This window comes from Phascolarctos cinereus, unplaced genomic scaffold (genome assembly GCF_003287225.1).
Source record: "Phascolarctos cinereus isolate Bilbo 61053 unplaced genomic scaffold, phaCin_HiC Scaffold_5;HRSCAF=322, whole genome shotgun sequence".
NCBI classification, from domain to species: Eukaryota; Metazoa; Chordata; class Mammalia; order Diprotodontia; family Phascolarctidae; genus Phascolarctos; species Phascolarctos cinereus.
The window spans coordinates 250,542,769-250,570,038 of record NW_027555958.1 but is presented as its reverse complement, the minus strand read 5'-3'; the positions used below and the strand labels follow the sequence as shown (position 1 = coordinate 250,570,038).

General features: G+C 44.8%; 3 protein-coding genes across 14 annotated transcripts; 1 reads left to right on the top strand and 2 right to left on the bottom strand.

Moving 5' to 3' along the window:
- Nucleotides 1–1,273: 1,273 nt before the first annotated feature.
- Nucleotides 1,274–6,693, bottom strand: CNPY4 (canopy FGF signaling regulator 4). Its single transcript, XM_020979197.2, has 6 exons — nucleotides 6,387–6,693; nucleotides 2,628–2,754; nucleotides 2,390–2,486; nucleotides 1,939–2,061; nucleotides 1,531–1,648; nucleotides 1,274–1,442 (listed from the first exon to the last, which is right to left on the bottom strand). The coding sequence occupies exons 1-6, from the start codon at nucleotides 6,514–6,516 to the stop codon at nucleotides 1,342–1,344; spliced, it is 696 nt and encodes a 231-aa protein (XP_020834856.1). The 5' UTR covers nucleotides 6,517–6,693; the 3' UTR covers nucleotides 1,274–1,341.
- An 83-nt stretch (nucleotides 6,694–6,776) lies between these two features.
- Nucleotides 6,777–19,900, top strand: TAF6 (TATA-box binding protein associated factor 6). Of its 12 annotated transcripts, none has more exons than XM_078155543.1 (17): nucleotides 6,877–7,105; nucleotides 12,338–12,539; nucleotides 12,713–12,799; nucleotides 12,970–13,123; nucleotides 13,616–13,672; nucleotides 13,835–13,954; nucleotides 14,194–14,339; nucleotides 14,501–14,578; nucleotides 14,696–14,797; nucleotides 14,921–15,103; nucleotides 15,316–15,390; nucleotides 15,534–15,659; nucleotides 16,709–16,882; nucleotides 16,971–17,199; nucleotides 17,710–17,801; nucleotides 18,411–18,680; nucleotides 19,474–19,900. In XM_078155543.1, exons 2-15 carry the CDS (start codon nucleotides 12,384–12,386, stop codon nucleotides 17,721–17,723), a joined length of 1,701 nt encoding a protein of 566 aa, XP_078011669.1. In that variant the 5' UTR covers nucleotides 6,877–7,105; nucleotides 12,338–12,383; the 3' UTR covers nucleotides 17,724–17,801; nucleotides 18,411–18,680; nucleotides 19,474–19,900. The 12 variants fall into 12 exon arrangements, with proteins under 12 accessions (XP_078011671.1, XP_020834852.1, XP_020834847.1 ...); XM_078155542.1 differs by having other exon boundaries at nucleotides 6,918–7,105; nucleotides 17,002–17,199; XM_020979185.2 differs by adding an exon at nucleotides 8,759–8,883 and having other exon boundaries at nucleotides 6,920–7,105; nucleotides 17,002–17,199; nucleotides 17,710–18,680.
- Nucleotides 18,126–27,083, bottom strand: AP4M1 (adaptor related protein complex 4 subunit mu 1). The gene is made up of 15 exons (XM_020979195.2): nucleotides 26,892–27,083; nucleotides 26,646–26,734; nucleotides 26,335–26,441; nucleotides 26,166–26,262; nucleotides 25,911–26,021; nucleotides 25,746–25,826; nucleotides 25,478–25,540; nucleotides 20,321–20,387; nucleotides 20,113–20,166; nucleotides 19,733–19,839; nucleotides 19,538–19,632; nucleotides 19,371–19,415; nucleotides 19,086–19,136; nucleotides 18,782–18,893; nucleotides 18,126–18,654 (listed from the first exon to the last, which is right to left on the bottom strand). Exons 1-15 carry the CDS (start codon nucleotides 26,947–26,949, stop codon nucleotides 18,442–18,444), a joined length of 1,350 nt encoding a protein of 449 aa, XP_020834854.1. The 5' UTR covers nucleotides 26,950–27,083; the 3' UTR covers nucleotides 18,126–18,441.
- Between the last annotated feature and the right edge of the window lie 187 nt (nucleotides 27,084–27,270).

Sequence of the window (27,270 nt, the reverse complement as noted above, 5' to 3'; positions counted from 1 at the left end):
GCACTCTATCCACTACGAAACCTCACTGCCTCTGTACGTAAAGCAGCTACAGAAATTAGAATGGCACTTCAGGGAATAAGCCTATAGTTTCCTATGTATTAGGGTCTCCAACAGGACTTCCTGAATTCAGGAGGCCCCAGTGTCTATCAGGATAGAGCTTGAGGCCCCCTTCTCCTGGGTGCTTAGGTCTCCCTAGCTATGGGCTACTATTGGCCTGTGTCCAGATTCTCAAGAATGAGGCCCCAGGCCTTGAACATGATAAAGGTGACAGAGCCATCAGTTCTCTGGGCACCCCTAGCCTACTAAGGCTCTGACGATCCTAGAAGCAGGACTACCACAGAATAGGCATCTCTAGAGATCCCCAGAGGGAAGTCACCATCCAGAGTCTGTCCATTCATGCAAGCTCATGGCCAGGAGCATTCTAAGCTAAGGCAGAAGAGAGAAAAGGGCATGGAGGTTATCGGCTATTTATAAAACTCTGCCATTCACCCTGGTCAATCCTAAAGCAGCCTGTTGTGGGGGCCCTCTCCTATGCCCATTTAATTTATCCTTTCTGCAAAATGATGGGATCTTTAACACTCCTACCTCTCCTCCTCAGCCTTCAACCCGATTTTCCCTTCCACCTGCTAGGACAAGGGTTGTGAACCATTTTTGTGTCACTGACCCCTTTGGCAGACTGTAAAGCTTATGAATCCCATCTCAGAATAATGTTTTAAAAATTCATTTTAAAAATACATAAGATTAGAAAGGTAACCAATTATATAGAAATACAATTATCAAAATATTAAGAAAAAATTCATAGACCCCAAGTTAAGGACCACAATCTGGGACAAAGCTCTCACATACTCACTGGCTTCGGTATAGTATCTGCACCTGTCATACATGCAAAGAGTCTTTCTGGGGTCCTCTAGGTATTTTGGTCACTTTCCTATTCCACCTTGTTAAAAGGAAAGCACACAGAAAAGGCACTAATGGCTACTGACCTCCGTAAGTTGACCTCCATAACCTCCCTTACATGTTTCTCTGCCAAGACGGTACTGGCCTTGTAAACCTCCCCACCAGACATACGTGCAGGGTGGGGTGCAAGTCTGAAAACATCTTGGAGCTCCATAGCTTCCTCCAACCATGGCCTTGCCTTGCCACTCACGTCTGTTGTCTCCTACCTTATGAGCTACCATAGCCAGCAGCCACACTGAGTGGACAAATCTCCAAATGTGGCTTGGCTAAAGGTACAGTTGTAAAAGTGACATCACCTTCATACCTACATGACATATACATATATAGAAACAAACTTTAATAGTGATCTAGAAAAATAGGAGTTGATATTGGTCCTGATTCTGGTCAGAGGTCTGCAGCATCATGGGCGTGGTGCCCTAGGCTCTCTTCTAAGCCTTTTTCATTCTGTTCTCTCGATTCCTCAGTCCAGGTTTCCTGAAGACAATCTGGGTTGATGAAAAAACAGACAGTGAGTATACAGGTAGGTACCTGTATTTCCAGCCCCAACACTTAGCCTGCCCCTGGACTACTCACCCATCTCCTCCTTCCCAAGCACGTGCCCTTCACAGAGGAACTGTTGCAGGGGCAACTCCTGGTGGTGGAAGTACCAGTCTTCGATGACATCTTCAAAGCTCTCCAACATCAGCTCACACTGACAGGGAGGGAAGAGTAGGAAAGGAGAGGGAAGATGGCAGACAGAATCTCTGCTTCTGGGTGAAGAATTCTCAGAAATTCAAATCCATTCCTTCTAATCTCCTCTGCCTACTCTCTTCCTCCCCTACCCCCAACATCCTCTTCCAGGAGAGGGGTCCAGTCCTGTCTATGCCCCAGTCTCTGGCCGCCCCCATGATCAGCGCTTATTGTCTTATTCTATTGCTCAAGTCCATACCCTGCTGAATGTCCCATCTCATCTCATCTTTCTGGCATGTGACATTTTCTTACCTGCTTCTTGAGGAATGCAACCTCCACACTGGGTTCATCCCACAGTTCCAAAGGGATTCCCAGATCCACCTTCACTCCCTTCTGTACCAGGCCTTTCAGGGTCGCCATGGTCTCACTCTGACCCTGGGGTGAGGGAGATGTGGGAGGGAGGAAAGAGACAGAGGACTCTGGCAGGGTCAGCCTCCTTTGTCTCTATTTCTCTCTCCTCCTCCCTCCCCCCCATCCCCCCTACACCAGGATCTTTTCATTGAACCTGGGGGCTGGAATGCAGTACCCACAGGGGATCAAAGGCTGAGACAGAATGGGAGAGGGTATGGGACATCCCAGGGGCAGAGGTCTTGGCAAAGGGCTCTAGGAGAAGGAAGAACAAAGAACGGTACCATTGAGCTGTGGGATCCCCTTGATGGTTTGTTCCATTAAAGGGCAAGCACAGGGAGGAGATTTATTTTACCTTGGCATATCTTAGGGAGCCCTTGTGCTCAGCATGGACGCTGTAATCCAGAATCTGTTCACACAGGTTCTCAAGGGCCTCCTCCAGCCTAACCTCCCTATGGGAGAGAGAGATGGGAGACAATGGGAAAGAAACAGTTGACTCATTGGGAACTGTGGGGATGAAGAAAGTTAGGCAATGATTTATAGGGCTATGTAAGGGATGAAGCATGACAGAAGGATAGTCAAAGGAGACTCACGAAGTGCTATAGGGGACTTGTCTTTTCCTCTTGCCAGTGTCTAGCACCTGCCCTAGTTCTAGCAACTCTCGAGACCGGCTGCTCCGATTCAGCTCCCCCTGAAGCTCCAAGCTCAGTATTTTACAGACTGCGGAGGAGAAAACAGTTGCCAGAAGTATGTTAAAACAAGATATGTAACAGAGTGCACACTTTGGGGCAAGAGACCCAGGCTTTAGTTCTGGGCAGCCTGGTGTGATAGGCAATGTGCTGGCCTGGTAGTAAGGAAAATAAGGGTTCAAATCCCATCTCACACACCAGCTACGTGACTGGGCAAATCAGTTAACCTCTCAGTTTCGGTTTCCTCATCTGTAAACCAGGGTTAACACTATTTGTAGCATCCACTCCGAACTTTAACGTGTTCTACAAAATGTCAGTTATGATTATTAATATAACTAATTAGTCATGTGACCTTGACCAAACCATCTTACTTTCTGGGCCTACGATTCCTAATGAAACAGAGAAGTTGAAAAGAGCTTCACTAAGGTATGTTTCAGTTCAAAAATGTATCAGTTCCTGAGGGTGGTTTGTACAAATTAGGAGGTGGGAAGGGTAGGGAAGAGCAGGGGAGTCAGTTACTAGACACCGATTGAGCATCCCCTCTCTTCATCGTGAGAAAGGCATTTACCTTATCCTAGGGTACATAGATATATTACCATATACTGACACCTGAGACCCCTCCTCTCATCCTCTTCCTAGCCCATCCCCAAATTACCTCCTTACCTACAACTCCATATACGATATACTTCAGCAAAGACTGATTGTTCTTCTCAAAATTGCTCCTCCTTCTGACATAATTATTTCCACCCCTGGCCCCATCATCATTCACCTGGTCACCTATGTTCATAACCTCAAAGGTTACCATATCCTTTAACTCTACAACATCTCTCAAATCCAGTCCATCTATTCTATTCTTAAGGATGCCACAAATTTTCATTCTCACCCACTTGGGTTACTGCAGTACCCTCTTTATTGGCTTTAACTGCTTCTTCTCTCTTTTCTCTTCAATCCATCCTGGGTACAGCTACAGGATTCTGACCATCACTATTTAGCATTATTAAGAGCTTACCAGGCACTATGCTAGGTGCTGGAAATACAAGGATAAAAAGCAAAATAGTCTCTGTCCTCAAGGAGTTTACAAAGGTACACAGAAGAACACACAGACAGAGTAAAGTAAATACTTAGGTGGAGGAGGGCACTAGCAACAGGGGGGTAAGGGTAGAGTGTAAGGAAAATGGCTTGGAGCCAGAATTCTCCAAGACGCAAAGGTGAGGAGGGAATATATTCCAGGAATGGGAGGGGGGGGTGGGGGGAGAGTGTAATAATATATACAAAAATGGAATATAGACAGCATGTGCTTTCATGCCTTTATTGATTCTGTCCCTATGCCTAGAATGTGTGTTACAAGGAGAAGGGAAGGGAATAAACATTTATATACTGCCTACTAGGTACCTTGCAGACACTGTACTAAGAGCTTTACAAATATTATCTCACTTGATCCCACGATACAGGCAAAAGAAATGTTTGTCTTATTGCACTTTTTTTTACTCCACTTATGTGATGAGGGCAACTGGTTATTACAGTGGGTAGAACACAGGACATAGAGTCAAGACAGATCCAAGTTCAAATTCAGCATTAGATACTTATTGGCTGTGTGACCTCATCCAAGTCACTTAGCCTCTGTCTCAGTTTCCCAATTTGTAAAATATCACCTCCCAAATCTGTTATAAGGCTAAAATGAGATATTTGTAAAGCATTTTGTAAACAGTAATACTTTTTAAATGCTACTTGTTATTATTATTAACATCAATAATACCTTAGCATCCTACTCTGAAGCTTCATGGTGGTTCTGGGCTCTTGAAGACCATGAAGTACAGCCTTGGTAACAGATGGTGTAAGTTTGTTATCCAAGAACCAGCCTAAATGGGAAGAGGCTTATCACCATAATGTTGACTATCAGGAGATGGTTGGGTTTTTTTGCCAAAACTTCTTAAGAAGTTTTATTAAAGGGGTGTGTTGTGGGGAGGGAGGGGGAATGGGCTGCCTTCTGCATCAACTGAAGAGCCACACTTATGAAATCAGACCTTCTGAAACAATGAATTGCATTAGTAACACTGAGTTCACCAGGGAAAATGACACTAGCTGTGCAACCATAGGCAAATCAGTGTAGGATGAAGTCCATACAGTTTACAACTTCTGCCACAGTCCAAAACTATTTGGGGATATCCTTCCCAAATATCCCCCAGTTAGGCAGTTATGCAATGTGACAACTACCCTCATTCTTCCTTGCTAGTTTATGGGCATCAAGGAGTGGCTGAATCACCTCCTCTCTCCAAGGAGCCAAAAGGCTTCTTCTAATTTGGAAGCTTCCAAACTAGGGTGGGACAGGGCAGGATTCTCACAACTGCTGCCATGGGGCCTAAAAGATTTCCAAGGTCCTTTTCAGCTCTAATACACTTCTTCAAACCCCACTTCCAAACTGGTAGGCTTCAATCACAGTCTCCATCAGTTCTAGGGCATGAGCCTAGAACGTTGCATACAACGTTATACACTTAAAGGAACTGTGATTTTGTCCAAGTGGGAAATACTCCCTTTCTCAATGCAGAACACAACCCCTTTGTATCTTAGTAGTTGATCTTTATGAGTTACTGTGTTGCAAAAATAGCTACTGGCCCAACCTAGTAATAAACTCCTAATTTAGCTAGGCTGGTCCTTTGATGAAAGGCTGAGTTCTTTGCCGGACTTGTACTTGAAGCCTTTCTCATGCCGTAGGGCATCCTACATCTTAAACTCCATCTGTACAGCCTTCAAAAACTCATCACTGCCACAGTAAGGCACTAGAATTGGGCTCTGCTCGAGACTGGAGGCTCACAAGAGTGGTGAATTTCCCTGTTAGATGGACCAAAGAACTATTTAAATAAACTAGAGTAAAAATAGCCAGTGGGCAACTAGGTGGCTAAGTGGATAGAGCTCCAGGCCTGGAGTCAGGAAGACTTGAGTCAGACATTTAAACACTGTGTTTACAGTGTGACCCTGGGCAAGTCATTTAACCCTGTTTGCCTTCAATTTTCTCATCTGTAAAATGAGTTGGAGAAGAAAATGGCAAACCATCCCATTATCTTTGGCAAGAAAATCCCAAACGGGGTCATGAAGAGTTGGACACGACTGAACAACAACAAACAATAGCCAGTATTTATTAGGGCTTTAGTTGACACAGTCCTTTACGTCTACTTGAACCTCACAACGGCCCAGAGAACAAAGTAATTCAACCATCATCATCACCATTTTACAGATAAGGAAAGGAGGGCGCAAGAGAACTTAAGGGGCTAGGTCTGCAAGTGACTAAGCCAGAATTCACACCCAGATCCAATTCCCCTAAATCCCAGTGCCCCGGAAAAGCTAAGACAGCAGTGACGGGAAGGAGAATGACAGCAACAGAGTTCTTTAAAGTTTACCAAACGCTTCCCCCACAACAACCAGGTCCATAGGTGGGATACATACCATGCCCATTTTACAGATGGGTAAACAAGCTCAGAGAGGTTATGTGATTTGCCTGTGACCACACAGTCAGCTTCAGTCTCCATTCCCCCCACCCCCGCTTTTTTTCCCTTCTACAAACTCCCTGCCCCCATCTCAGATCCCAACCGATCCGGCCTCAGGAGCGCAGGGACCATCCTTGGCACGCCTCAGTCCGGCGGAGGGGAGGAAGGATGCCCAGGCTACCTTCGCATTTGCTGGGTAGGTGCTCCTCCTCCTCCTCTTCTTTTTTCTTTTGCTTCCCAGAACAGCTCCTCAATGCAAGCAGGAGGAAGCAAAACAGCAGCAGCTGCCGCCGCCGCCACCACTGTCCCATATTAAGCTACCGAGCCCCAACCTCAGATAGCGACGACAAAGAAGCGATTTTTTAAAAGCCAGGTTGCAGGGAAACTGGCCCTTTAAATCCAGCCTGGCAAGGAGAGAGTACGCGCGATACCAAACGGGGAGGGGGGTGGGGGGAGGGAGGAACCGCGCAGACTCAGAACGAACACGCTTGGACTCCTCGCTTAGGCTCTCCTGCTGCGCAGGCGCAGCCACCGTTTACTACCGCCCAGGTCCTAGACGTGGCAAAACAGCACGAAAAGAAGTGGGGAAACGGCTAAGGCAGGCAGCGGAGGACATTCCTTTTGCCCAAGGGAATGTGGAAGAAATCCTTCCGTGGAAGCTGCTGGCGGAGGATTTTTCCGGGCTGAGGCGGCGGGCTGAGGGGCTTTCACTTTGCTCTGCCAGGACCTGTGAGGAAGTCTAAGGCTCTGCCTGGAGCAGCCGAGGAGGCAGAGGTTTGAGATGGTGGGTCGCGCCACCCGAGCTGCTGTTGGGAGCCGGTGAAGAAGCGGAGTGAGGACGCAGTGGGGGAGCCAGACGTCGGGAGGCATGTCTTCAGGGGCTCGATAGGCGAGCGGCAAGTGGGTATAGGGAAGGAGAGTGTCCCCAGAGCTTAGTGGAGGCTCCCCGCGGGGGATTCTGGTGACTGCCGGGGCTTTCTGCGCATGCGCGGGAAGGGGGCGCCGGGATAGTTTTTTTAATTTTATGTAGGAGGAGTTGAGAGGGAGAGCGGTCCTTTTGGAGAATTGGGGAATGGGAGTGGGAACTCATTTATTGGAGTCGCTTAGAAGTGTAAAAAGGGCTTGCCTTTGGCAAAATTGTATCCTGGCGCTGCGGATTGAGAGCTGGCGGGAAGCAGGAAGACCTGTATTCAAATTCTGCCTTTGAGGCATGCTGGCTGTGTGACACTGGGCAAGTCGTTTAACCTCTCAGTGCCCTAGGCAACTTTATAAGAATATAGCTGTCAGAGAAGGTCCCTGCGTTGGTAGAGGGAGTTTCATTTGAGAGTTCCCTATGCAGTGAACTTACAAGTGAAGTCCCTGTAATAACCAGAGATCAGATGGAAGCTGTGTCTCATTCAGATAGGATTTCTGAATGAGCTTTTTTTCCACTCGTACCACACCTTTTGCTTTTCTCCTTTGTAACGAAGTGAAGGAGGTGAATTTTCTCATTTCTAATTTGGGATCAGATTTGGTTGTTAGCATCATATAGCATTCCAAAAAAGAAAGAGTGATTTTTTTTTAATGGATTTGGAGTGGACCATTTTGTGCTGTGGAAAGAGCATGCCACTGGGTGTGCTCGTGTGCCCTCTGCAAAGGATGTGAAACTACTAGCCAGGGAATAGCTTGCTTTTATACCTTCTCCTATCTCATTTGCATAGACCACCAAGAGATTTAAAGTACTTTAAAAACTAGGGAACCCTGAACTGTATAGGTGTTTGTTGATTTTTGGACAAAAATGGTTATTGTTTGGCCTGCGGGGATGAACATTTGAGAGATATATGGGATTGTCACTGAAAGTTGATGTTAAGTCTGGCCAAAGGGACTCAGCCCTTTTCTAAGAAGAATTGAAAGATGCTAAACTTTAGTCTTTTAGTTTGTTGAAATGATCCTGCTCCCTGTTCTGCAGTCTGGGAGGTGGTAGGTCTCAGAGCAGAGGCCCCAAAAGAGCACACCTGGGAAGCTTCTGAGAGCCCTAGGGTAAGGATCTGGACTTTTTCTGAAAAAGTGCAGATCCTTATCTTCTGAATTTTGGCTGCGTTCAGCTAAATTAGGTGGTAGAAACAGTAGCTGCCCGTTGAGGAGCTTTCTGTTCCCAGTGATGAGCAAACTCAAGGTGAGAGTGGAGCTGCCTTTCCAGTTTAGCTGTCAAGCCCAGCAAGAAGTAGAATGGTGAAAGAACCCAAGTGCTCAGCTGTGCTGAAATATGAATTGTGTGTACTCTCAGTTTGTGGCCCACTTTTCCCACTCCGAGGTGTCTTGGTTCAAATCCAGCCTCAGACACTAGCTGTGTCACCTCTGTTTGTCTGTTTCTTCTGCTGTAAAGTAGGGATAGGAGAATCAAATGAGATCGTATTTGTAAATCATAATGCCTGACACATAGGAACTTAATAAATCCTTCCTTCCTTCATACCTTTCCACCCTCCCATTCTTCCTGTGTATGTAGGAAGGGTTTTGTAGTTACTTGTTTTTTGATGTCAGCTTTAAATGTCTTTGCTTTCACCTAATGGTAAGCTCACTGGTGAGAGCTAGTGGGCTAGGATTTAGGGCTCGTGGACTTGGAGTACCAGCCTACAGAGCAGAGTACCCTTTGGACCCAAGATAGCAAGTCATCCCTCCAAGGAACCAAACCTTCAAGTGTAAGTTGGGGATAGGGTAGTTCCTGAAGGAGGGGACTATTCAGTGAGGCTTTGTTTAGAGTGTATTTGGATACCCTATGTGTTCTGGGACTATGTTTCTTGGATGCCCTAATATTGCAGGAGAAAATTAGCATATTCCTTTGTTTTAGATTGTAATTGGACAATCAGTTTTCCATTATGTTTACTTTCAAAAAAACTGGGCCGATTTGTAGATGAGAATTTAGCCACACACAAGTTTAGTGTTAATATCTGTTGTCTCACTTAAAAGAATGTGAAAGCAGAAACATATAATATGGAGGTTGCATACGATATTGATTTGCCTAGAGCAGTGGTGTCAAACTCAAATAGAAACAGAGTCCACTAAAATGTATATAAGGGTCCATGTGGGCCAAATATTTAGTTTTAAAATGGTGTGTTTGATACCTGGAGTAGAGCACATTGTGGAAGTACATTCATGTTATTGTTATTATTATTTTTTTTTTTGGTTAGGCAGTGGGGTTAAGTGACTTGCCCGGGGTCATACAGCTAGTAAATGTTATGTGTCCGAGGCCGGATTTGAACTCGGGTCCTCCTGACTGCAGGGCTGGTGCTCTATACACTGCACCACCTAGCTGCCCCTTGATTTCTTTTTTAAGTGATTCACTTGCCCGTCCAAGTGAAGGAGGGTCGGTGTACACCTGCGTTTGGAATGCTATATATGTTACTGGGACCCAGTGGAAATTTTGAAATTTTTAGGAGTTGGGGCTCTTGAGAGTTGCTGATTGCTGGGTGAACCAGCTTGGGAGTGAGAGTTTAGAAGACAGGGTGTCATAAGAAATTGGAGATGTGCCAGGGAGAATCAGTTTCTCTCTCTGGAAAAACAAAACAACCTTTTCGTTAATTCTATAAGCATTTATTTCTTATTCTATATATTGCATATATTTCTTATTCTGTAAACATTTATTAAGCACCAGTTAAGGGCAGCTAGTTGGCATAGTGGATAGAGGGCCAATCCTGGAGTCAGGAGGACCCAAATTCAAATGTAGCCTCAGACACTAGCTGTGTGCCTCTGGGCAAGTCACTTAACTCTGCCTTAATTCCACAGCTGTAAAATGAGGTAGAGAAGAAAATGGCAAACCACTTCAGTATCTTTGTCAAGAAAACACCAAATGGAGAGCAGCTAGGTGGTACAGTGAATAGAGAACCAGCCCTGGAGTCAGAAGGACCTGAGTTCATATCTGGCCTTAGACACTTAACATTAAGTAACTGTATGACCCTGGGCAAGTCACTTCATCCTGATTGCCTCCCTCCACGCACACCCCCAAAATAAAAGAAAACCCCAAATAGGGTTTCTAGAAGAACTGGACATGGGCAAATTGACTAAACAATAGCGACAAACTATGCCAGGCACTGTGCTAGGTGCCAGGGATAAAAATATAAAAAGATGAAAAGGAGTGTTTGGGATGATATCAAGGTTATTTAGTGTAGGAGGGAGAGGCCCAGGATGGAGAACTTCATTTTTTAAAGTGAAATATGATTTGAGGTCCGCTGATTAGAGAGAAGAAGGGTACCAAAGGTGGGTGTGTTAAGAAAAGGTTTAGAACAGACACTGAGGAGTTCACTAGAAAGTCAGTCTGGGACTACTGAAAAGATTGGTGCGGTGCAATAGTGGCCCAGTTAAAATTATTCAACATAAATGCATGGAGGACCTAGCCCAAACATGATCAGGAGCTGGGATGGATTCATTGGAATATAAGGTCCTTGAGAGATTACATTGAAATAGTTGAGCAACAATTAGAATAGTAGGACCAGGTGATTCAAAGGTTGATCAAGGACATTAACAATATGGTCAGGTTTTAAAGGGAGGAGAATCAGGAGCAGGCAAGGATGGAATGACTGGAGGTTGAGGTTAGAATAGGAGGTTATGGTGAGAGAGATCTCAGTTATGGATTGTGGAGTCAATCAGTAAATATTTATTGATGTGTAGAAGGCCACATCTGACTTTGGCTGGTACCACATATTCTCTCAGGTTATTTATCTTCTATAAGAACAAGTCCCATTGCCTTCACAAGAGGAAACCACTTTAGAGGTCCAATCTTTATCCATCCTGACAAGAAGCTTAATTTATTAGGTAGTATGTTTATGTACTTGTCTTAACTCAGGGGTGGAGAACCTGAAGCCTCAAGGCCACATATGGCCCTCCAGGTCCTCAAGTACAGCCCTTTGACTGACCAAACTTCACAGAACAAATCCCCTTAATAAAAGGATTTGTTCTGTAAAACTTGGACTCTGTCAAAAGGCTGCACCCAAGGACCTAGAGGGCCACATGTGGCCTCGGGCTGTAAGTCTTTAACCCCTTTTTCTTTTTTTTAAATTTATTTTGATTTCTCAACAGTCACTTCCGCCTCCCTCCCCAAGACAGCGTGCAATCTGATATAGGCTATATATATACATTCTTATTAAACATATTTTTATATTATTCACGTCATAAGTAACAATTAGAACCAATAGGAGGAACCACCAGAAAGAGGAAACAAAACACAACAAAAGAAAAAAAAAGAGCAAATAGTATGTTTCAATCTGCATTCAAAATTCATAGTTCTTTCTTTGGATGTGGATAGCATTTTCCATCATGAGGCCTTTGGAGATGTCTTAGATCCTTGCATTGCTGAGAAGGGCTAAGTCTATCAATATTAGTCATCACACAACGTGGTTGTTATGGTGTATCATGTTCTCCTGGTTCTGCTCACTTCACTCAGCATCAGTCCATACAAGTCTTTCCAAATTTTTCTGAAGTCTACCTGCTCATCATTTCTTATAGCACAATAGTATTCTGTTACAGTCATATACCACAACTTGTTCAGCCATTCCTCAGTTGATGGGTATCCCCTCAATTTCCAATCCTTTGCCACCACAAAAAGAGCTGCTATAAATATTTTTGTACATGTGGGTCCTTTTCCCATTTTTATAATCTCTTTGGGATACATCCCTAGACATGTTGTTGCTGGGTCAAAGGGTATGCACATTTTTATAGCCCTTTGGGCATAGTTCCAAATTGCTCTCCAAAATGGTTAGATCATTTCACAACACCAATTTTCCCACATCTTCTCCAACATTTATCATTTTCCAGTTTTGTCATGTTGGGCAATCTGATAGGTGTGATCCCCCACCTCTCTTCTTGATCTACCTGTTAGTAAGTTCCTTGCAGGTAGGAAGGAGTCCTCATCTTTGCATCAGGCACCTAGCATAGGCCTTGCACATAGTAAATATGTAATAAATATTGAAATTGGATTTGCCTTTATCTTTCCCTAACTTTAGCCCCAGATAGAGCTTTTGGAGAATATTTTACCCTACCACCAACCTCTCTCCTCTTTCATTCTTTGGGTCTCCTCCCATCACTCTAAGGTTCCCTCTTTGTTTCTGCCCCCCTGTCCTGCCCTCTCCTAATCTCATTTTAAATTTATCTGTCTTGTAGAGCACTGACCCTAGAGAGGGGATTGAGAGTGGTGCTGTATTTCACTATGGCAGAAGAAAAGAAACTAAAGTTAAGCAACACCGTGTTGCCCTCAGAGTCAATGAAAGTTGTGGCAGAATCCATGGGCATTGCTCAAATGCCTGAAGAGACCTGCCAGCTATTAACAGATGAAGTTAGCTATCGTATTAAGGAGATTGCACAGGTAAGCCTTGGTTTCTCAGAAGCTGGTATGTTTTTTGTTTGTTTTTTCCTTCCTAACCCACTGAAAGCTCAAATCTTCATGATTTGGAACCTTCAAATTCTACATTCCCAAATATTGCATTGAATTGGCTGTGTTCTATTCTGTGACCCTGGTTTTCAACTTCTTCCCTATAGGATGCCCTGAAATTTATGCATATGGGGAAGCGGCAGAAGCTCACAACAAGTGATATAGACTATGCCCTGAAGTTGAAGAATGTTGAAGTACGTTGGGGAGCTGGGCCTGGGGAAGTGGAGGTAGTGGTAGAGAAACCAGGCTGCATGGGAAAAGAAGTGACTTGGGGCAAAAAAGCTCCACTACTTTAGTTTTACTGTTTCCCTCTTTCCCTGTCTCATTCTAAGTCTCCTTTTTTTGATCTACTTCTCTCCCTCAGCCTCTGTACGGGTTTCATGCCCAGGAATTCATCCCATTCCGGTTTGCCTCTGGTGGGGGCCGGGAACTTTATTTCTATGAGGAGAAAGAGGTTGATTTGAGTGACATCATTAACACTCCCTTACCCCGTGTCCCCCTTGATGTCTGCCTCAAAGGTAGGAAAGGGATAGAAGATGTTTAGAAGCATTATAAGGAGACTTATGAAGGAAAGAATTTTGGAGAGGTGGGGAGGCCTGATCAGAGTCAAAGGTTGAGACCCTGGGGAAAATTGGAGGTTGTGGCAGGAGTGGACTCCATTATCAGGTCATACTCCAATGTTTTCTTGTGCTGTGGTAGCAACCCTGGATTCTCAAAAGGCTACTTGTGTGGAGATTGAGCTCAGCCAAGTCCTGCTAAGCTGGATAGGCATGAAGGGTCTCCAAAAACCAATCTAGCCAGGGTTGGAAAAGCTCCTCAGTGGGTTAGATACAAGGTAATCAAAATTTCAGCCACAGCAAAGACCATATTACTAAGTTACAGGGTGGGGGGGGTGTTATATTAATGGAACAGGTGCCTACACTTAAAAAATTATTGCATATCCTTTAAGTCTTGCTTAAGTGATTGCTGATTAAATGATTAAGACCATTTGACTTTCACTTCTCTCCCAGCTCATTGGCTAAGTATTGAGGGTTTTCAGCCGGCTATCCCAGAGAACCCACCTCCAGGTAAGCCTTCTTCTATTCATTTCCTGCCCCCCATTAGTTCTCTAATCCTTAGAGCCTGCCTCAAGTTACACTATCTCCTTTTTTCCCCATCCTCCATTTATTTCTGGTATTCCCTGACTTAATTTCACTTCTCTTTGTTGCTCATTCCTATTGTGTCCCTAGCTCCCAAAGAGCAGCAAAAGGCTGAAGCAACAGAGCCCTTGAAATCGGCAAAGCCAGGACAGGAAGAGGATGGACCACTGAAAGGCAAAGGTCAAGGAGCTGTATCAGCAGATGGTAAAGGTCAGCAAGGCAGGATGAGGGGTTAAAACTCAGGTTTCATTCTTGCTGATTGGGAGGACAGGGTTGGTAAAGGGGTATGGGGTGGAGAAAAGAGTCAAGGTTCATAGACCCTTCAGTAGACTTGAGGGAAGAAGATGGGGCAGGAATTAGGAACTAGGTCTTCCTTGGTGCAAACTGGGTTTCAAGTAGGAATGAGACTCATTCTATTGCTATCTTGCCACCTTCCTATTCCCTGCCAGGGAAAGAAAAGAAAGCTCCACCCCTGCTGGAGGGTGTCCCACTGAGACTGAAGCCTCGGAGTATCCATGAGTTATCTGTGGAGCAGCAGCTGTACTACAAGGAGATAACTGAGGCCTGTGTAGGGTCATGTGAGGCCAAGAGAGCGGTAAGACATCATGCCTTAAGAGCTGTATTTCCATAAAGTCCCACAGGTCTTTTACTCTTTTCCAGGGTTATTTTCTCATTTCTCCATCTTATCCTGCCTCATCTTCTCTGCTTCTTCCTTTCATTTCTTCTTTCCCCAAGCTATTATCTTTTCCCACACAGGAAGCTCTCCAGAGCATTGCTACAGACCCTGGACTTTATCAGATGCTGCCAAGGTTTAGCACTTTCATCTCTGAGGGGGTAAGAGGAATGTCGTGAGAAGAGGGTTGAGGGCAAAGGGGGCTAGAAGAAAGGCCTCAGTCTCTTTTAATGCCCTATAAACTTCTGCCTCTTTTCCTCTGCCATCTCCTCCCCTAGGTACGTGTGAATGTTGTTCAGAATAATTTGGCCCTACTTATCTACCTGATGCGAATGGTGAAGGCTCTGATGGATAATCCAACACTGTACCTGGAGAAATATGTGAGTAGGTTCTTAATCACATCATTGCTTTTTTCCCTCAAACTCTTGCTTCTTAATAATTCTTGCCCTTGCCACTGAGATCTCAGTGATCCCAATACACAGAAATTGGCTCTTCCCACCCAGGTACATGAGTTGATTCCTGCTGTGATGACTTGTATCGTGAGCCGACAGCTGTGTCTTCGACCAGATGTAGATAATCACTGGGCACTCAGGGATTTTGCAGCTCGACTAGTAGCTCAGATCTGCAAACATTTTAGTACAACTACCAACAACATCCAGTCCCGGATCACAAAGACCTTCACTAAGGTGTGTGTATATGAGTGGGGGAGCATTTCAGTTCACTTCTACAGCCAAAATGTCTCCTTAGCACTTAAGATTTTCCTTAGAATCAAGGGTGAGGGATTGTAGGCGTGGCTGGTAGGGACCAGATTTGGGGTTAATAGCCTTAACCAGGACCCTGTTTTCCTCTTCCATTACTTACCTTCCTTGCTGTTATTTTAATATTCCTCCCTTTGCAGAGCTGGGTAGATGAGAAGACTCCATGGACTACCCGCTATGGCTCTATCGCTGGCCTGGCAGAACTTGGACACGATGTAAGCTACTTGGGGAGAAAAGGGAAAAGGAAGAGTGGTCTCTGAGGAAGGGGAAAATTGGGTGGGGGGGGTGAAGGGGTGAGTGGTTCTCAAGGTGTGGGAGCAGCTTAGTAGTGACCTGGTGCTGTTTCTTATCTCTCTAGGTCATTAAAACACTGATTCTACCAAGGCTTCAGCAGGAAGGTGAGCGGATTCGAAGTGTCCTAGATGGCCCTGTGTTGAGCAACATTGACCGGATTGGAGCTGATCATGTGCAGAGCCTCCTTTTGGTCAGTGGATGAGCCTTCTTTCCTGACCAAGTCTTTGAAACACACACACACACACACACACACACACACACACTCACTCACACTCTCTCTCTCTCTCTCTCTCTCTCTCTCTCTCTCTCTCCCCCTTTCTTATGGTTCACTTTGTAAAGCACTTTTGATCCTATCTGTAACATACTCAATTAGAGCTAAACCTAAGGTACCCTGATTCAGCTATTTCTCTTAGAACACACTGCCTATTATCCCCAAACTGTGGAGTGGTCAAAATGATTTGGTCCACTGTTTTGAAAGGGCAAAATTTCCTCTTCAGGCAAAACAAACATAGGTACTGTACATGGCCTGGCTGGTACTAAAAATAAAAAAAAAGCCTTTCCGATTGATATAAAATCTGCCAGAACTTAGATTCCATTGGTATAACATTAGCAAAACCAGGGCCACTTCCATGCTGTGATGACTTTTATAAGACTTTAGTAAAGATACCAAAGAATGTCTTTAACAAATTATTAATTTGTGCACTAACATGTATTAAGTAAATGCTCAAATATAGGTTGCTAGAAAACAGAAGTATAAATATAAGTATAAAGACTAACTCAAGTAGGTCTACAAATGGTAAACCAGGAATATAGCCTTTCCAGACAACTGACTTGAAACATAAACTTTCAGAACATGACCTATTTGTAAATTGGGGATTGTCCATAGAGGTATTTTCACAGGCAAGATTCTTCACCTTTTTTGTGTCATGGACCCTTGGTTGGCAGTCTGGTGAAGCCTATAGACTCCTTCTCAAAATAGTATTTTAAAATTTATAAAAATACATAAGATTATAAAGAATGCCAATTATATTGAAACATAATTATCAAAATATTTTTAAGAACAAGTTCACAGACCCCAGTTAAGAATTCCTGAGCTAGAGGAGCCTATGAATCACAGCTTGAGAACTCCTATTCTCCTGTAGCGTGATTAGCCTTTCACACTTTATACATTTATAGGTTTCTTACCTGTTCCTTACTTTTCAACCAAATATGATCACATAGCCTACTTATCCTCCACAGAAACATTGTGCCCCAGTGCTGGCAAAGCTACGGCCGCCACCAGATAATCAGGATGCTTTTCGGACAGACTTTGGTTCCCTAGGACCTCTTCTGTGCTCTCATGTGGTCAAGGCCCGGGCACAGGCTGCCCTACAAGCCCAGCAGGTTAACAGGACCACACTGACCATCACACAGGTCAGTAACTACAGGACACAGTTGGAAGGGAAAAAAGCTCTGAGAAGGGCTTGTCCCTCTCACCACCTTTCCTCTCTTGGCACTTTAGGTAACAGGTGCTGCTTTTTCCTTCCCTGCAGCCCCGGCCTACACTGACACTCTCCCAAGCCCCCCAGTCAGGCCCTCGAACCACTGGGCTGCTGAAGGTTCCTGGCTCCATTGCATTACCTGTTCAGACTCTAGTGTCTGCAAGGGCTGCAGCGCCCCCCCAGCCTTCCCCACCTCCAACCAAGTTCATAGTCATGTCGTCTTCGTCTGGTGCCTCGTCTTCACAGCAGGTATTTGGGGAGAAGGCTAGTGGGACTGGGGAGGGATATACTACCTGGCCCTGAGCAAGATCATTGGCATGCTAGAAAATAGTTGAGACTATTTGTTTCCTACACTGTTCTTCAAGATTCCTGCCTTGTGCAGATTGGGTTGCTGCAATATAAGATTATTCCACCTGGCAGCCTTTCAGGCTTCTGAAATAGCTTTAAACTGGGGTTGTTGTGGCAGGGTATGGGATATATGTGGTTTTCCTATTCTCTCACTGGCTTTCTAAGGTTTGTGGGTGTTTATTTTAAGAAAAAACATCTTCATAGGAAAGAGGTGAAAGGTGAAGGCTCTGATGGATTGTGTGTAGTGGGCCACATCTGACTGAAGCTGGTTTAGTAGCACAGATTCTTTCAAGTTACTATCTTCTATAAGAACAAAAAAAGGACTAAATGGAGAAAGTGAAATGGGAAAAATGGGAGTTGTTGGGTCTTAGAAGATGCAGTGTTAACTTAGTCCCATCTGTTCTTCTCTAGGTCCTGTCTCTTAGCACAGCAGCCCCTGGCTCTGGCTCTACCACTACCTCTCCTGTCACCACCACAGTCCCCAGTGTCCAGCCTATTGTGAAGTTAGTCTCCACTGCAACAGCAGCCCCCCCTAGCCAAGCCCCTTCAGGGGCAGGCAGTGTCCAGAAATACATTGTTGTATCTCTTCCACCATCTGGGGAAGGCAAGGGAGGGCCAACTTCCCATGCTTCTCCAGCTCCTCCTCCATCGTCTTCTTCCCCTTCTCCCCTTGCGGGTGGCTCCCTTTCTGGAGCAAAACAGGATACTGGGGATAGTCCCCCTCCAGCTCCTGGTACTCCTAAGGCTAATGGTTCACATCCCTCTAGTTCCAGCTCTCCTCAGCCTACCCCCTGAAAGCTTCATACAAAGGCTCCTACAAAATGGTATTCTCACATTCAAACAGAAATTCTCATTAATGTTATTACATTTTGGTTTGGGGTGAGGAGTAGTCACCTCTCCCCATCAGCTGTCTTCAGATATGTCCCACTGTACAGACCCCTCCCCAAAATAAAACAGTTCAGTTTTGTAACCACAGATCTACCTGAGTTCTTTTAAAGTCAAGAAAGAGGACTAGAGCCAGATTCTCGTTACCCTGCCAGGACCTATGTGTCCAACTCTCTTTGCTGGTGACAGTGGTGGTAGAAACATTCCATCATTCTTCCTTTCCACAGGCAGGTTGACATAGCCCTCCCACTTTGGGTCTCAGATCCGGATGACATAAGTATCACTGTGGCTTAGGTGTCTCACCCACGTATGTGGGGAAGTGTTGCCAGGAGTTCCAGGGGCTGTGAGCCGAAGAAACCGAACCTGGAGTCCTGAGCAAGTGTACCGGGGCAGCTCGAATGAGAGGCTTGCAGGACCTAAGCCCAGAGGAGGGGCTGGGCTTGGGGGGTCAGGAAGTCCAGGGACATCCATCTGGGAAGAAGAAAGCATGGGTAGAGGTGAGGTTTATGGGAGGGGACAGAGGTTACACACTGAAGGGATCAAAGGAACTGGGAATTGGCTTATGGAAGTCAGGAGAACAATGTTTAGTGGTCAATACCTGGAAGAGGCCACAGAGTTGGGAACCACCCTGGACCCGAGGAAGGTCCCACTGAAGTACTCCCTCACCCAACTCTGCTTTCTGTTCTGGGCTGCTCAAGTCCTGAGATAAACTAGAAGTTAAAGAGATATGAAAGGGTAGATAAGAACTTGCTTACCTCTAAGGGCATTTACTTTTTACCATTACCAAATATCATTTACCAAATTACCATTCCCCACTATCCAATTTCATCTTCTACCCCATAGTCTTAAGTTCCCAGAGAAGTCTGATAGGGTATCAGTCTTTCCCATTCCCCACAACTGACCTGGCCACTCCTCGGGGAAGAGGGAGGTGAAGCTTGACATGGAGAGCTTGGCTGGAATAGTCATAAATGAACAAAGCCTTGTTAGTTCCATTCCTCATTCCCCCATCCCTCCTTGCTTATGTCCCACTGGATTGGATTGGCCCAGGTTGCCCTCACCCTATGGACTGAAATGGAATTTAATTGAAAGAAGGCAACTGGAAAGATACGAGGGGAAAGGACAATTTTGAGGTTGCAGCCTGTCCACTACCTCAAAGCTAGCACTATTTTGCTATTTATGGTACTCACCTTTTTGGGGGTAGGTCACATCGGAGCTTCAGATAAACCTGTAGCCTTGGGTAAGGAATAAAGATAGAAGTGTCATCCTTTCCCCTTATCTCTTTGTATTCAGGGTGAGCTTTGGATCTTGAATGGGGAGAAAGCTATGTAGTTCTGAAACAGCATCAGTATCTTACCTGCCTGAACCATGGTCCCACTGCACAGAGGGAAAGAGCCGGAAGGGGAGTGGGGAAGGAAGATCATCGGAGAGTTGATACCGCATTATGGTCAACTGTAAACACGGAAACACATATCAGCCTGGGCCCTTCTCATCTCCCCTCAAATCTCCCCGTACTTCTTTATTGTGGAGCACTGGTCCACCTCAGTCTGACCTCGCCTTGAGATGGCTGCAGCCTAAGGATTCGATGGGATTCAAACTCATCCAGTCGAACAGAACCATGAAATGAAACTTCGTCCACTCGTACCCCTGGCCCATACCCTGAAAGAAAAGAGAACCCCCGCCCCAACCTTTAATAATAAATACCATGCTTAACCAGTAACTTACACTGAAAGAAGAGTCCTCTACTATGCCTGTGCCTTCCATACTTGGGGGTGGGGTGGGGTGGGGTGGGGGTAGGGGAGGGTCTATCTTCAATTAAGTCAAAGTCCCTACTCTGTGCAAATGCTCATGGAGAAAGCTGAACACCTCCCTGTTATATCTGTATTACTGATCCAAGTGTATATGGGGTAGGGAAGATCCTTAGTGCTTCACCTCTCAATTCTGATTTGCCCACGCAGAATTCCTCAGTCAAGCCAATTCTCATTTCTGTCAAAGAAAGGCATGTTAGTAATGACTACATCATAAGAGGCAGGCTTATTCCCTGCAAGTCTCAAGTACCTGGTTCCTCCCAACATGCTTTACTCCCTGTTCTCCACATCCCCTTTTAAGTCCCAGGAAACCTAGCCTTCATACTTCTCACCAGAGCAGCTTGGAAGAAAGCTCTTGAGTCGGATTTCACCTTGGACATCCACCTTCAGCAGGGAGCCCTAAGAGTTTAAGGGGAAGGGAGAAGAAAAAGTATCCATAATTATCTTCACGTCCTTGGCTACACAGCTATTTTCTCATCAAGTCTTAAGCAGGAATTTTATACTACTAATGGAACAACAGAAATGCAGAACACAAAAATGAAGGGGAAGATTATTCCCGTTTCCATAAATATGACTGGGTAGCTTAACTACTGGCCAGTCAGTTAAGTGGCAGGGCATAGATTTTTTTCCATCTGTGGATTCAACACTACAAGAAGGTCCCTGAAGACAAAAAAGTGCAGTGGTGTTCTGGAAACTTTGGAGCAACAGTGGATATTACCAAACAGGACACTCGGGCACAAATGAGCTCCTAGCTGGGCAAATAGACGTGGGTGGCCATAGGAATTGGCTATAAGAACTACAAAGAACAAAGATTAAGGTTCTTGCTTCCAGAATTTAGGGAGGCAAATGAAATTTGCTATTTGACTTGTACATAATGTACCCTACATTTGCCTTTTTGCTATAACAGGTATATGCAAATGCAGATTTTTCCTCCAAGAAGACAGGGTAAAAGCTGAAGGAAAGCCTTTCTAATTTTTAGATTATTAAGGAAAATGAGAAGTTTCTTGAAAAAATGGAAGGGCTTCAGGGTTTAAGGAGGGAATCCTGATCTGGATCCCATAGTTAAAATGTAAAAGGTGATACTATGGAGGAACAGAAGGGCTAGTGAATACGGAGTTAACAGTTATGAAGCTTTCCCCAGGAATAGTAAGTCCCTGCCTCCACAGCATCTCTTGGATGCTTTTCTCCTTTTCTCTACTCACACTACAACTGCCCTGATTCAAACCATCACCTAGACTATTGCACTAGTCTTAACATTCTCCCTGCCTTAAACTTCCACCCTCCAATACAGTCTTCCCACATACAGCTCACAAAGTGAAATTCCTAAAATAACAGTTCTAACCAAGTCACTCCTCCACAATCTCCAGTGATTCCCTACTGCTTCTGTAATTACAAACAAGCTTTCTGTTTGGCCTTTAAGGCCTGTTTGCTGCCTAGTTCCAGACTAACTTTTCAGACTTATTAGACATTTTTCTCCTTTATGCACTTTGTGGTACATACACAGCATCAATCTCCCACCTCCATGCCAGATGCACTCCTCACCCCTCTACTTCCTTAGAAGTGCTAGCTTTCTTCAAATCTCAGTTCAAGAACTACTTCCTACATGAGGCCTTTCTAGATCTCTTCAGTTGCTAGTGACCCCTCTTAGAAGTTGTCTTGTATTTGGGGGTGGTGTGTGTGTGTGTGTGTAACACTAACATACATATATGTGTATATATATATATATATATATATATATATATATATATATATATATATATATATATACATACATATACACACACACACACACATAGATATACATAGTCTCTTGCAATAAAATGTAAATCCTTTAAGTCTCATATTTCATTTTTGTCTTTGCATCCTTAATGCCTAGCTAAGAGTAGGCATTTAATAAATGCTTGTTGTGTTTGAAATAGTATGAGCATGGATTCACAGGCTGCACTATCCAGTGAGCATCTGAGGGAGAGACAAATAGGGTGACTCTTGAAAGGTCTGCACAAAAGCAGCTAATGATAGAGGGCTGTTACAGCTTAAAGCTGCACTGAAACTTTTTGGACATGAGAGATATGTCTACCTGACAAAAAAAAACTGCACAGCTAGGTGGTGCAGTGGATAGAGGCTTGGCCCTGGAGTCAGGAGGACCTGAGTTCAAGTTTGGCCTCTGACCAAACACTTGACACTAGCTGTGTGACCCTGGGCAAGTCACTTAACCCCAACTGCCTTAAAAAAAACTGAGGTTTACCCTTTTCTTACAGCACTTAATTGGGAAATAATTGAGCCTCTCAAGACTTACCAAACCTTACCACTACTCACTCCTGGTGATTCAAATGAGGAATAAATGACACCACCAGAAGGAATCTAGAAAGCACATTTAGAATTAATGAGGTTCTGGGTAATAAACTGAAGATTTTAGGGGTACAAGTGTTTTTTTTATCACTACTGAAAACTAAAGGCAAGAACTTCAGGAGACAGGGAAATTTGGGAAGTAGCTAAACAGTTCGGTTAAGAAGATGGCTTTGAATTTCTGAACTATGGCTTGAAATAAAAGGGTATCCTAATGAGGGACAGCATGTACCTAACAAGGGCTACTAAATATATATTTATACACTCTTGCACATCTGCAAGAGCTTTAAGGTAGAAAACATAGAAAGTAATAGCTATGACACTGGAAAAATAACAGTAGATATATCCAGTCAATCATGGGAAACACAATCCAAGTATAGTAGACATGCTGGTAAGTTTCTCCACTTTGATTCACTGAAGGCTCCCAAAGTTTCTCCTGCATATAGGGGATGTGTGGTCCATAAAAGGAGGGACACACACACTGGGCTATTCTGAGACCCATGTGCTTTGGGAAGCTAGCACTATGTAGTTTGTAAAAAGGGCAATAAAGGACAGAAAATGGAACCTTGATGAGAGCAATGCAGCAAGAAGTACAGGTGGGAAGAGATGGAGCATCAGGGAACCATTTGTACCAAGGAGTAACGTGGGCCTGTGCCTTTGCTGGCATTGAGCAAGGTATGATATAGGTTCAAGGGAGACACTCTAGTAATCCCAAGTTTTTTCTCCACGGGGGAGAGAAGCTGATGTAGAGGGGAAAGTTTCCTCAGCTCCCTACAGGGATAAGATCACAGATAAATAAACAAAATAATCCATTCCTGTGAGGTTGGTACTATCAGTGTTTCTCCCATTTTAAAGAGGAAACAAGTTCTAAGATTTTAAATTACTTGCTCCAGGTCACATAGCTAATACCAGGTCTCTCTCTCTCTTGAATCTAAGTCTAGTACTTTTTACTAGACCACAGGAGAATGGAAAATATTGCAGAACTGAAAAAAGACAAATGTCCTTGAAGAAGAAGAGAAGGGGGAGGAGGAGGAGGGTTCTTCAAACTATTAAAGCCAAGTGAGCTTTGTTTGATCTTGGCAAAACTCTTAGGACACAGCATTAAAGGGGTAGTTTGTGGATGTACATTAGAAGGAGAGCTTTGATCATAAATAACCAACATAGCTTAACAAAAAACAGGTTATACAAGACTAATCTCTATTTCCTTATTTGATAATATTACTTCAGAAGAATGCTGTCAACACAGTACATCTAGATTTCAGTAAAGCATCTGACAAGTCTCTCATGCTATCTTTATGGATGAGATGTAAAGACATGGACTAGATAATACTTGGTAGATTTATAAATGGCTGAAAGACTTACTAGTCTTTCAAAGAATAGTCATGATGACGTCTTGGAGGGAGGTATCCAACAAAATGCTCCAGGGATTTGTCCTTGGCTTTATGTTGCTTAAAACTTTTATAACTTGGATAAAGGAACAGATGCTTATCAATGCCCATCAAATCCATTTAATTAGTAGGTTGGATGACAAAGTCAAGATCAAAGAAGATGTTGGCAAGCTGGCATGAGTCCCACTGAGCTATGCCCTGATTAGATCACAGCTGACGTAGTGATACTGACAAGCTGGAGATTATCCAGAGGGCAACAGGATAGTGAGGGAGGTGGAAACCATGCCATACAAGGATCAGCTAAGAGAAATGAGGATGCTTAATTTGAAAATGAAAAGATTTTAGGGGGAACATGATCACTTCTTCCAGTATCTGAAGGGCTGTCATGTAGAAGGAGAATTAGGGCTTTTTCTGCTTGACCCCAGAGGGCAAAAGATGAAATTTGTAGAAAGGCATATGTAATTCAATGTAAAGAAAAATTTTCTAACACTTCACACTACTCCCTTTCATGTGTTCTACAGTTACAGGCTCCGAGGAGCTAGAGCTGGATGGGTCCATAGAGGTTAGCTAATTCAACCTCCTCCTTTTACAGAGAAGGAAACTGAGGCTCGGGGAGGTGAAGTTCACACAGCTAGTTAAGTGTCAAGAGATAGAGTGCAAACCCAGGTCCTGACTGCAGAGTCCCCTGTTCCATGCTGGCCTCCAGTTAAAATAAACCCAATTAACTATACCCCAGACTCATTGCATTCCACTTCCCCACCTCCAAGCACTTGTGAAGACTGCCCTCCAGGCCTGAAGTATTCTTCTTCCTCACTCCTCTCTTAGCATCCTTATCTTTCTTCAAGATTCAACTGAAGTGCTACCTCCTATAGAAAGTCTTTCCGGATCCCCCCCCTACTTAGTGCTCTGAGCTCCCTGAGGGCAGAAATTGTTTTTAATTTTGTCTTCCTAACTCCAGCATCTAGCAGTGTCTCACACATAGCAAGCACTTAATACTTACTGAAGGAAGGAAGGAAGGAACAGAACTATCCCAAAATGGGATAGGCTCCTTAGAAAGGAGGTGATTCCAGATGCTAAAGATATTCAAGTGAAGGCTAGATAATCAAGTGTTATGGATAACACACAAAGGATTCTTGTACAGGTATGGGTTGAACCTGACAGACTCTGAGGTTTCTTCCACCTCGAAGATTCTGAACTTTTGTAATGTTGCTTGATGTCTTCCTCACTCCCTCATAATCAACTTGAGGGAAAGTACACAGGATGAACTTTTTATCTAGGGCCCATGTGTCACCACTGGGGATAGTTACAGCCCTGGCTTCCCTATACCTTCCTGATGTGCTCCCATTCCAGGGCTGGAATAGGACAGGTTGTCTTCATTTCATATCTCCCTAGTGCCTCATCCAGAGTTCTGTTTTTAATTTTTGGTCCAGTCCTGTGATTTATTTAGTGTAGGGAACTTCTAGTAAGGAAACTCCCTCCTCCAGTGGTTGGCACTTTAAGTGCTTAATAAAACCTTGCTGATTGATTCCAATGCTATCTAGCAACTATCCTTCAAATTATAGTTTTAGAGAGTTGTCTAAGGCACCAAGAGGTTAAATGACTTGTCCAGGGTAACACAGCTATTTTGAATCAGAAGGCAGATCTTCCTGGCTCTAAGACCAGTTATCTATCCACTACACCATACTGTCTCTGAATCTGTACCTAATAGGTACTAAATTTTTTTTAGCTGAATTGAGTTTGAGGACTCAAACTTACATTGGATCCAATAAGCACTGAGAGTCTTTCTATTACATCCAGGAAAACGTCGTTCTTATGACTCTGGAAAAGAAAAGGGATCTGGAGTAAATAGATGCCTAGTTCTCAGGGATTGGAAGTAGAAAAGATTGGGAGAATAAATATTTGGGTCTCATGAAATAGGGGATTATTATAAGAATCTGGGAGGCTGGAATAGGCAAGCCATTGGGAAGTTGGATATATGGGTTCAAATGCATGGATGTTTGATAACACAGATATCCTTCGTCACCTGGTCAGAGCGGCCAGTTAGGACTGGACGGCTGGCTGCGCTGCTTGGGGCCACTTTGCTCTGTTGTGTTTCAGCCCCAAACTGTAAAAAATCCACAAGTAGTTAGTTCTCTAGCTAAACCTCAACTCATCTCCCCAAACCTACTTATCCCTTTCCTTCACTAACCAGACCAACACTGCTGAGCTCAAAGAGGTTGAAGGGCTTGCTGACCACAGCCTCAGTTTGAATGAAGTTCCTCAGCATTTCTGTAGATGTAGTCTGGATGTAGCCATAGTCCTATAATAGAAAGGGTATGTTTTTGTATGCCTGAGTTAGAGGTGTGTGGGAATAGAACGGAAAGGGATCAAATCTTCTAACAAAAAAGGGACATATCACTGGATGAGGGGAGAAATCTCTGGGCTCTCAGCCTCTGTTCCTTACCAGCACTTCATCCAAGAGTTCATAAACAAGGGCCACATTAAGAGAGAGAGTCTTCTCACTGATGGAGCCACAGTAATCACTTAGTAGGGTGGCCAGCCTGGGGAAGAGAGGAAGTAATGAGTCTTCTGAACTCAAATTCCCCAACCCCTTTCTCTGTCACCTTCCTCACCTTGATAACAGCTCCAGGAGGATGAACGGGGAAACACCCCCTGAGGTGGTGACCACAAGGTAGAGACTGAAGTGTCGGATGTGGACAAAGTGGTAGCCTTTGTGATGCTGGGGTGGGTGGGTGATAGTTTGGGATTGGAGAGTGGAGTGGAGGAATGAACACGAATAAAGAGTTAAAAAGCACAAAGATCAAAACCATGGGGATGGGAGTCTTGGGAGGATATTCTAGGGAACCAACCCATCTCCCGGAAACCCCAGTGTGACCGATCACGGACATCCCAGGTCCCACCCCGAGCCCCGAAGGGTTGTTACCATGACCACCGGAGGCTGGTCCCCTGGCAGCTCCGTAACCTTCCTGTAGAAGATCTCGGCTACATCACTGCCTCCACAGTCTCCACGGACTGAGGGAATGGGGGTTAAGGGGAGCCAAGGCTAAGCCGCCAACCGCTCTGACCCAGCTGCCCACCGCCCGTCTCTACGAGGCTCCTGCCGCCCACCGCCCTCGGGCCCTCCCTGGCCGCCTTCCCTCTATCCCCCGGCGCAAGGGTAGGAGGATACAGTCCTTGTAGATGAGAGGGTCCCCCTTGGAGGACAGAATGAAGAGCTGGGAGATCATGGCCCCTCCGGGGGAAAAGGAGAACAGGCTTTGCCGGCGTGGAGAAGACACAGAACCGACAGGACACCGGCTTCAAGCAGCACCTTCTTCCTTCTCAGAGTCCAGCCTCTCTAGGCATAACCTCCCGATCTGGCCCCTGATTGGCTGAAGTTTGGCGGACCAGCGGAGGAAGGAGAGGGAGAGGGCGACGCTCGCAGTTCCCGCTTGGGGCGGGGTCTCAGGTCGAGCCGCACCCTCGGGGGCGGGAACTTCGGCGGCGGCGGCAAACACTCCTTTCGCTATTGGCTCCAATGAGGAGCGTCGGTCACGTGGACAGGGACG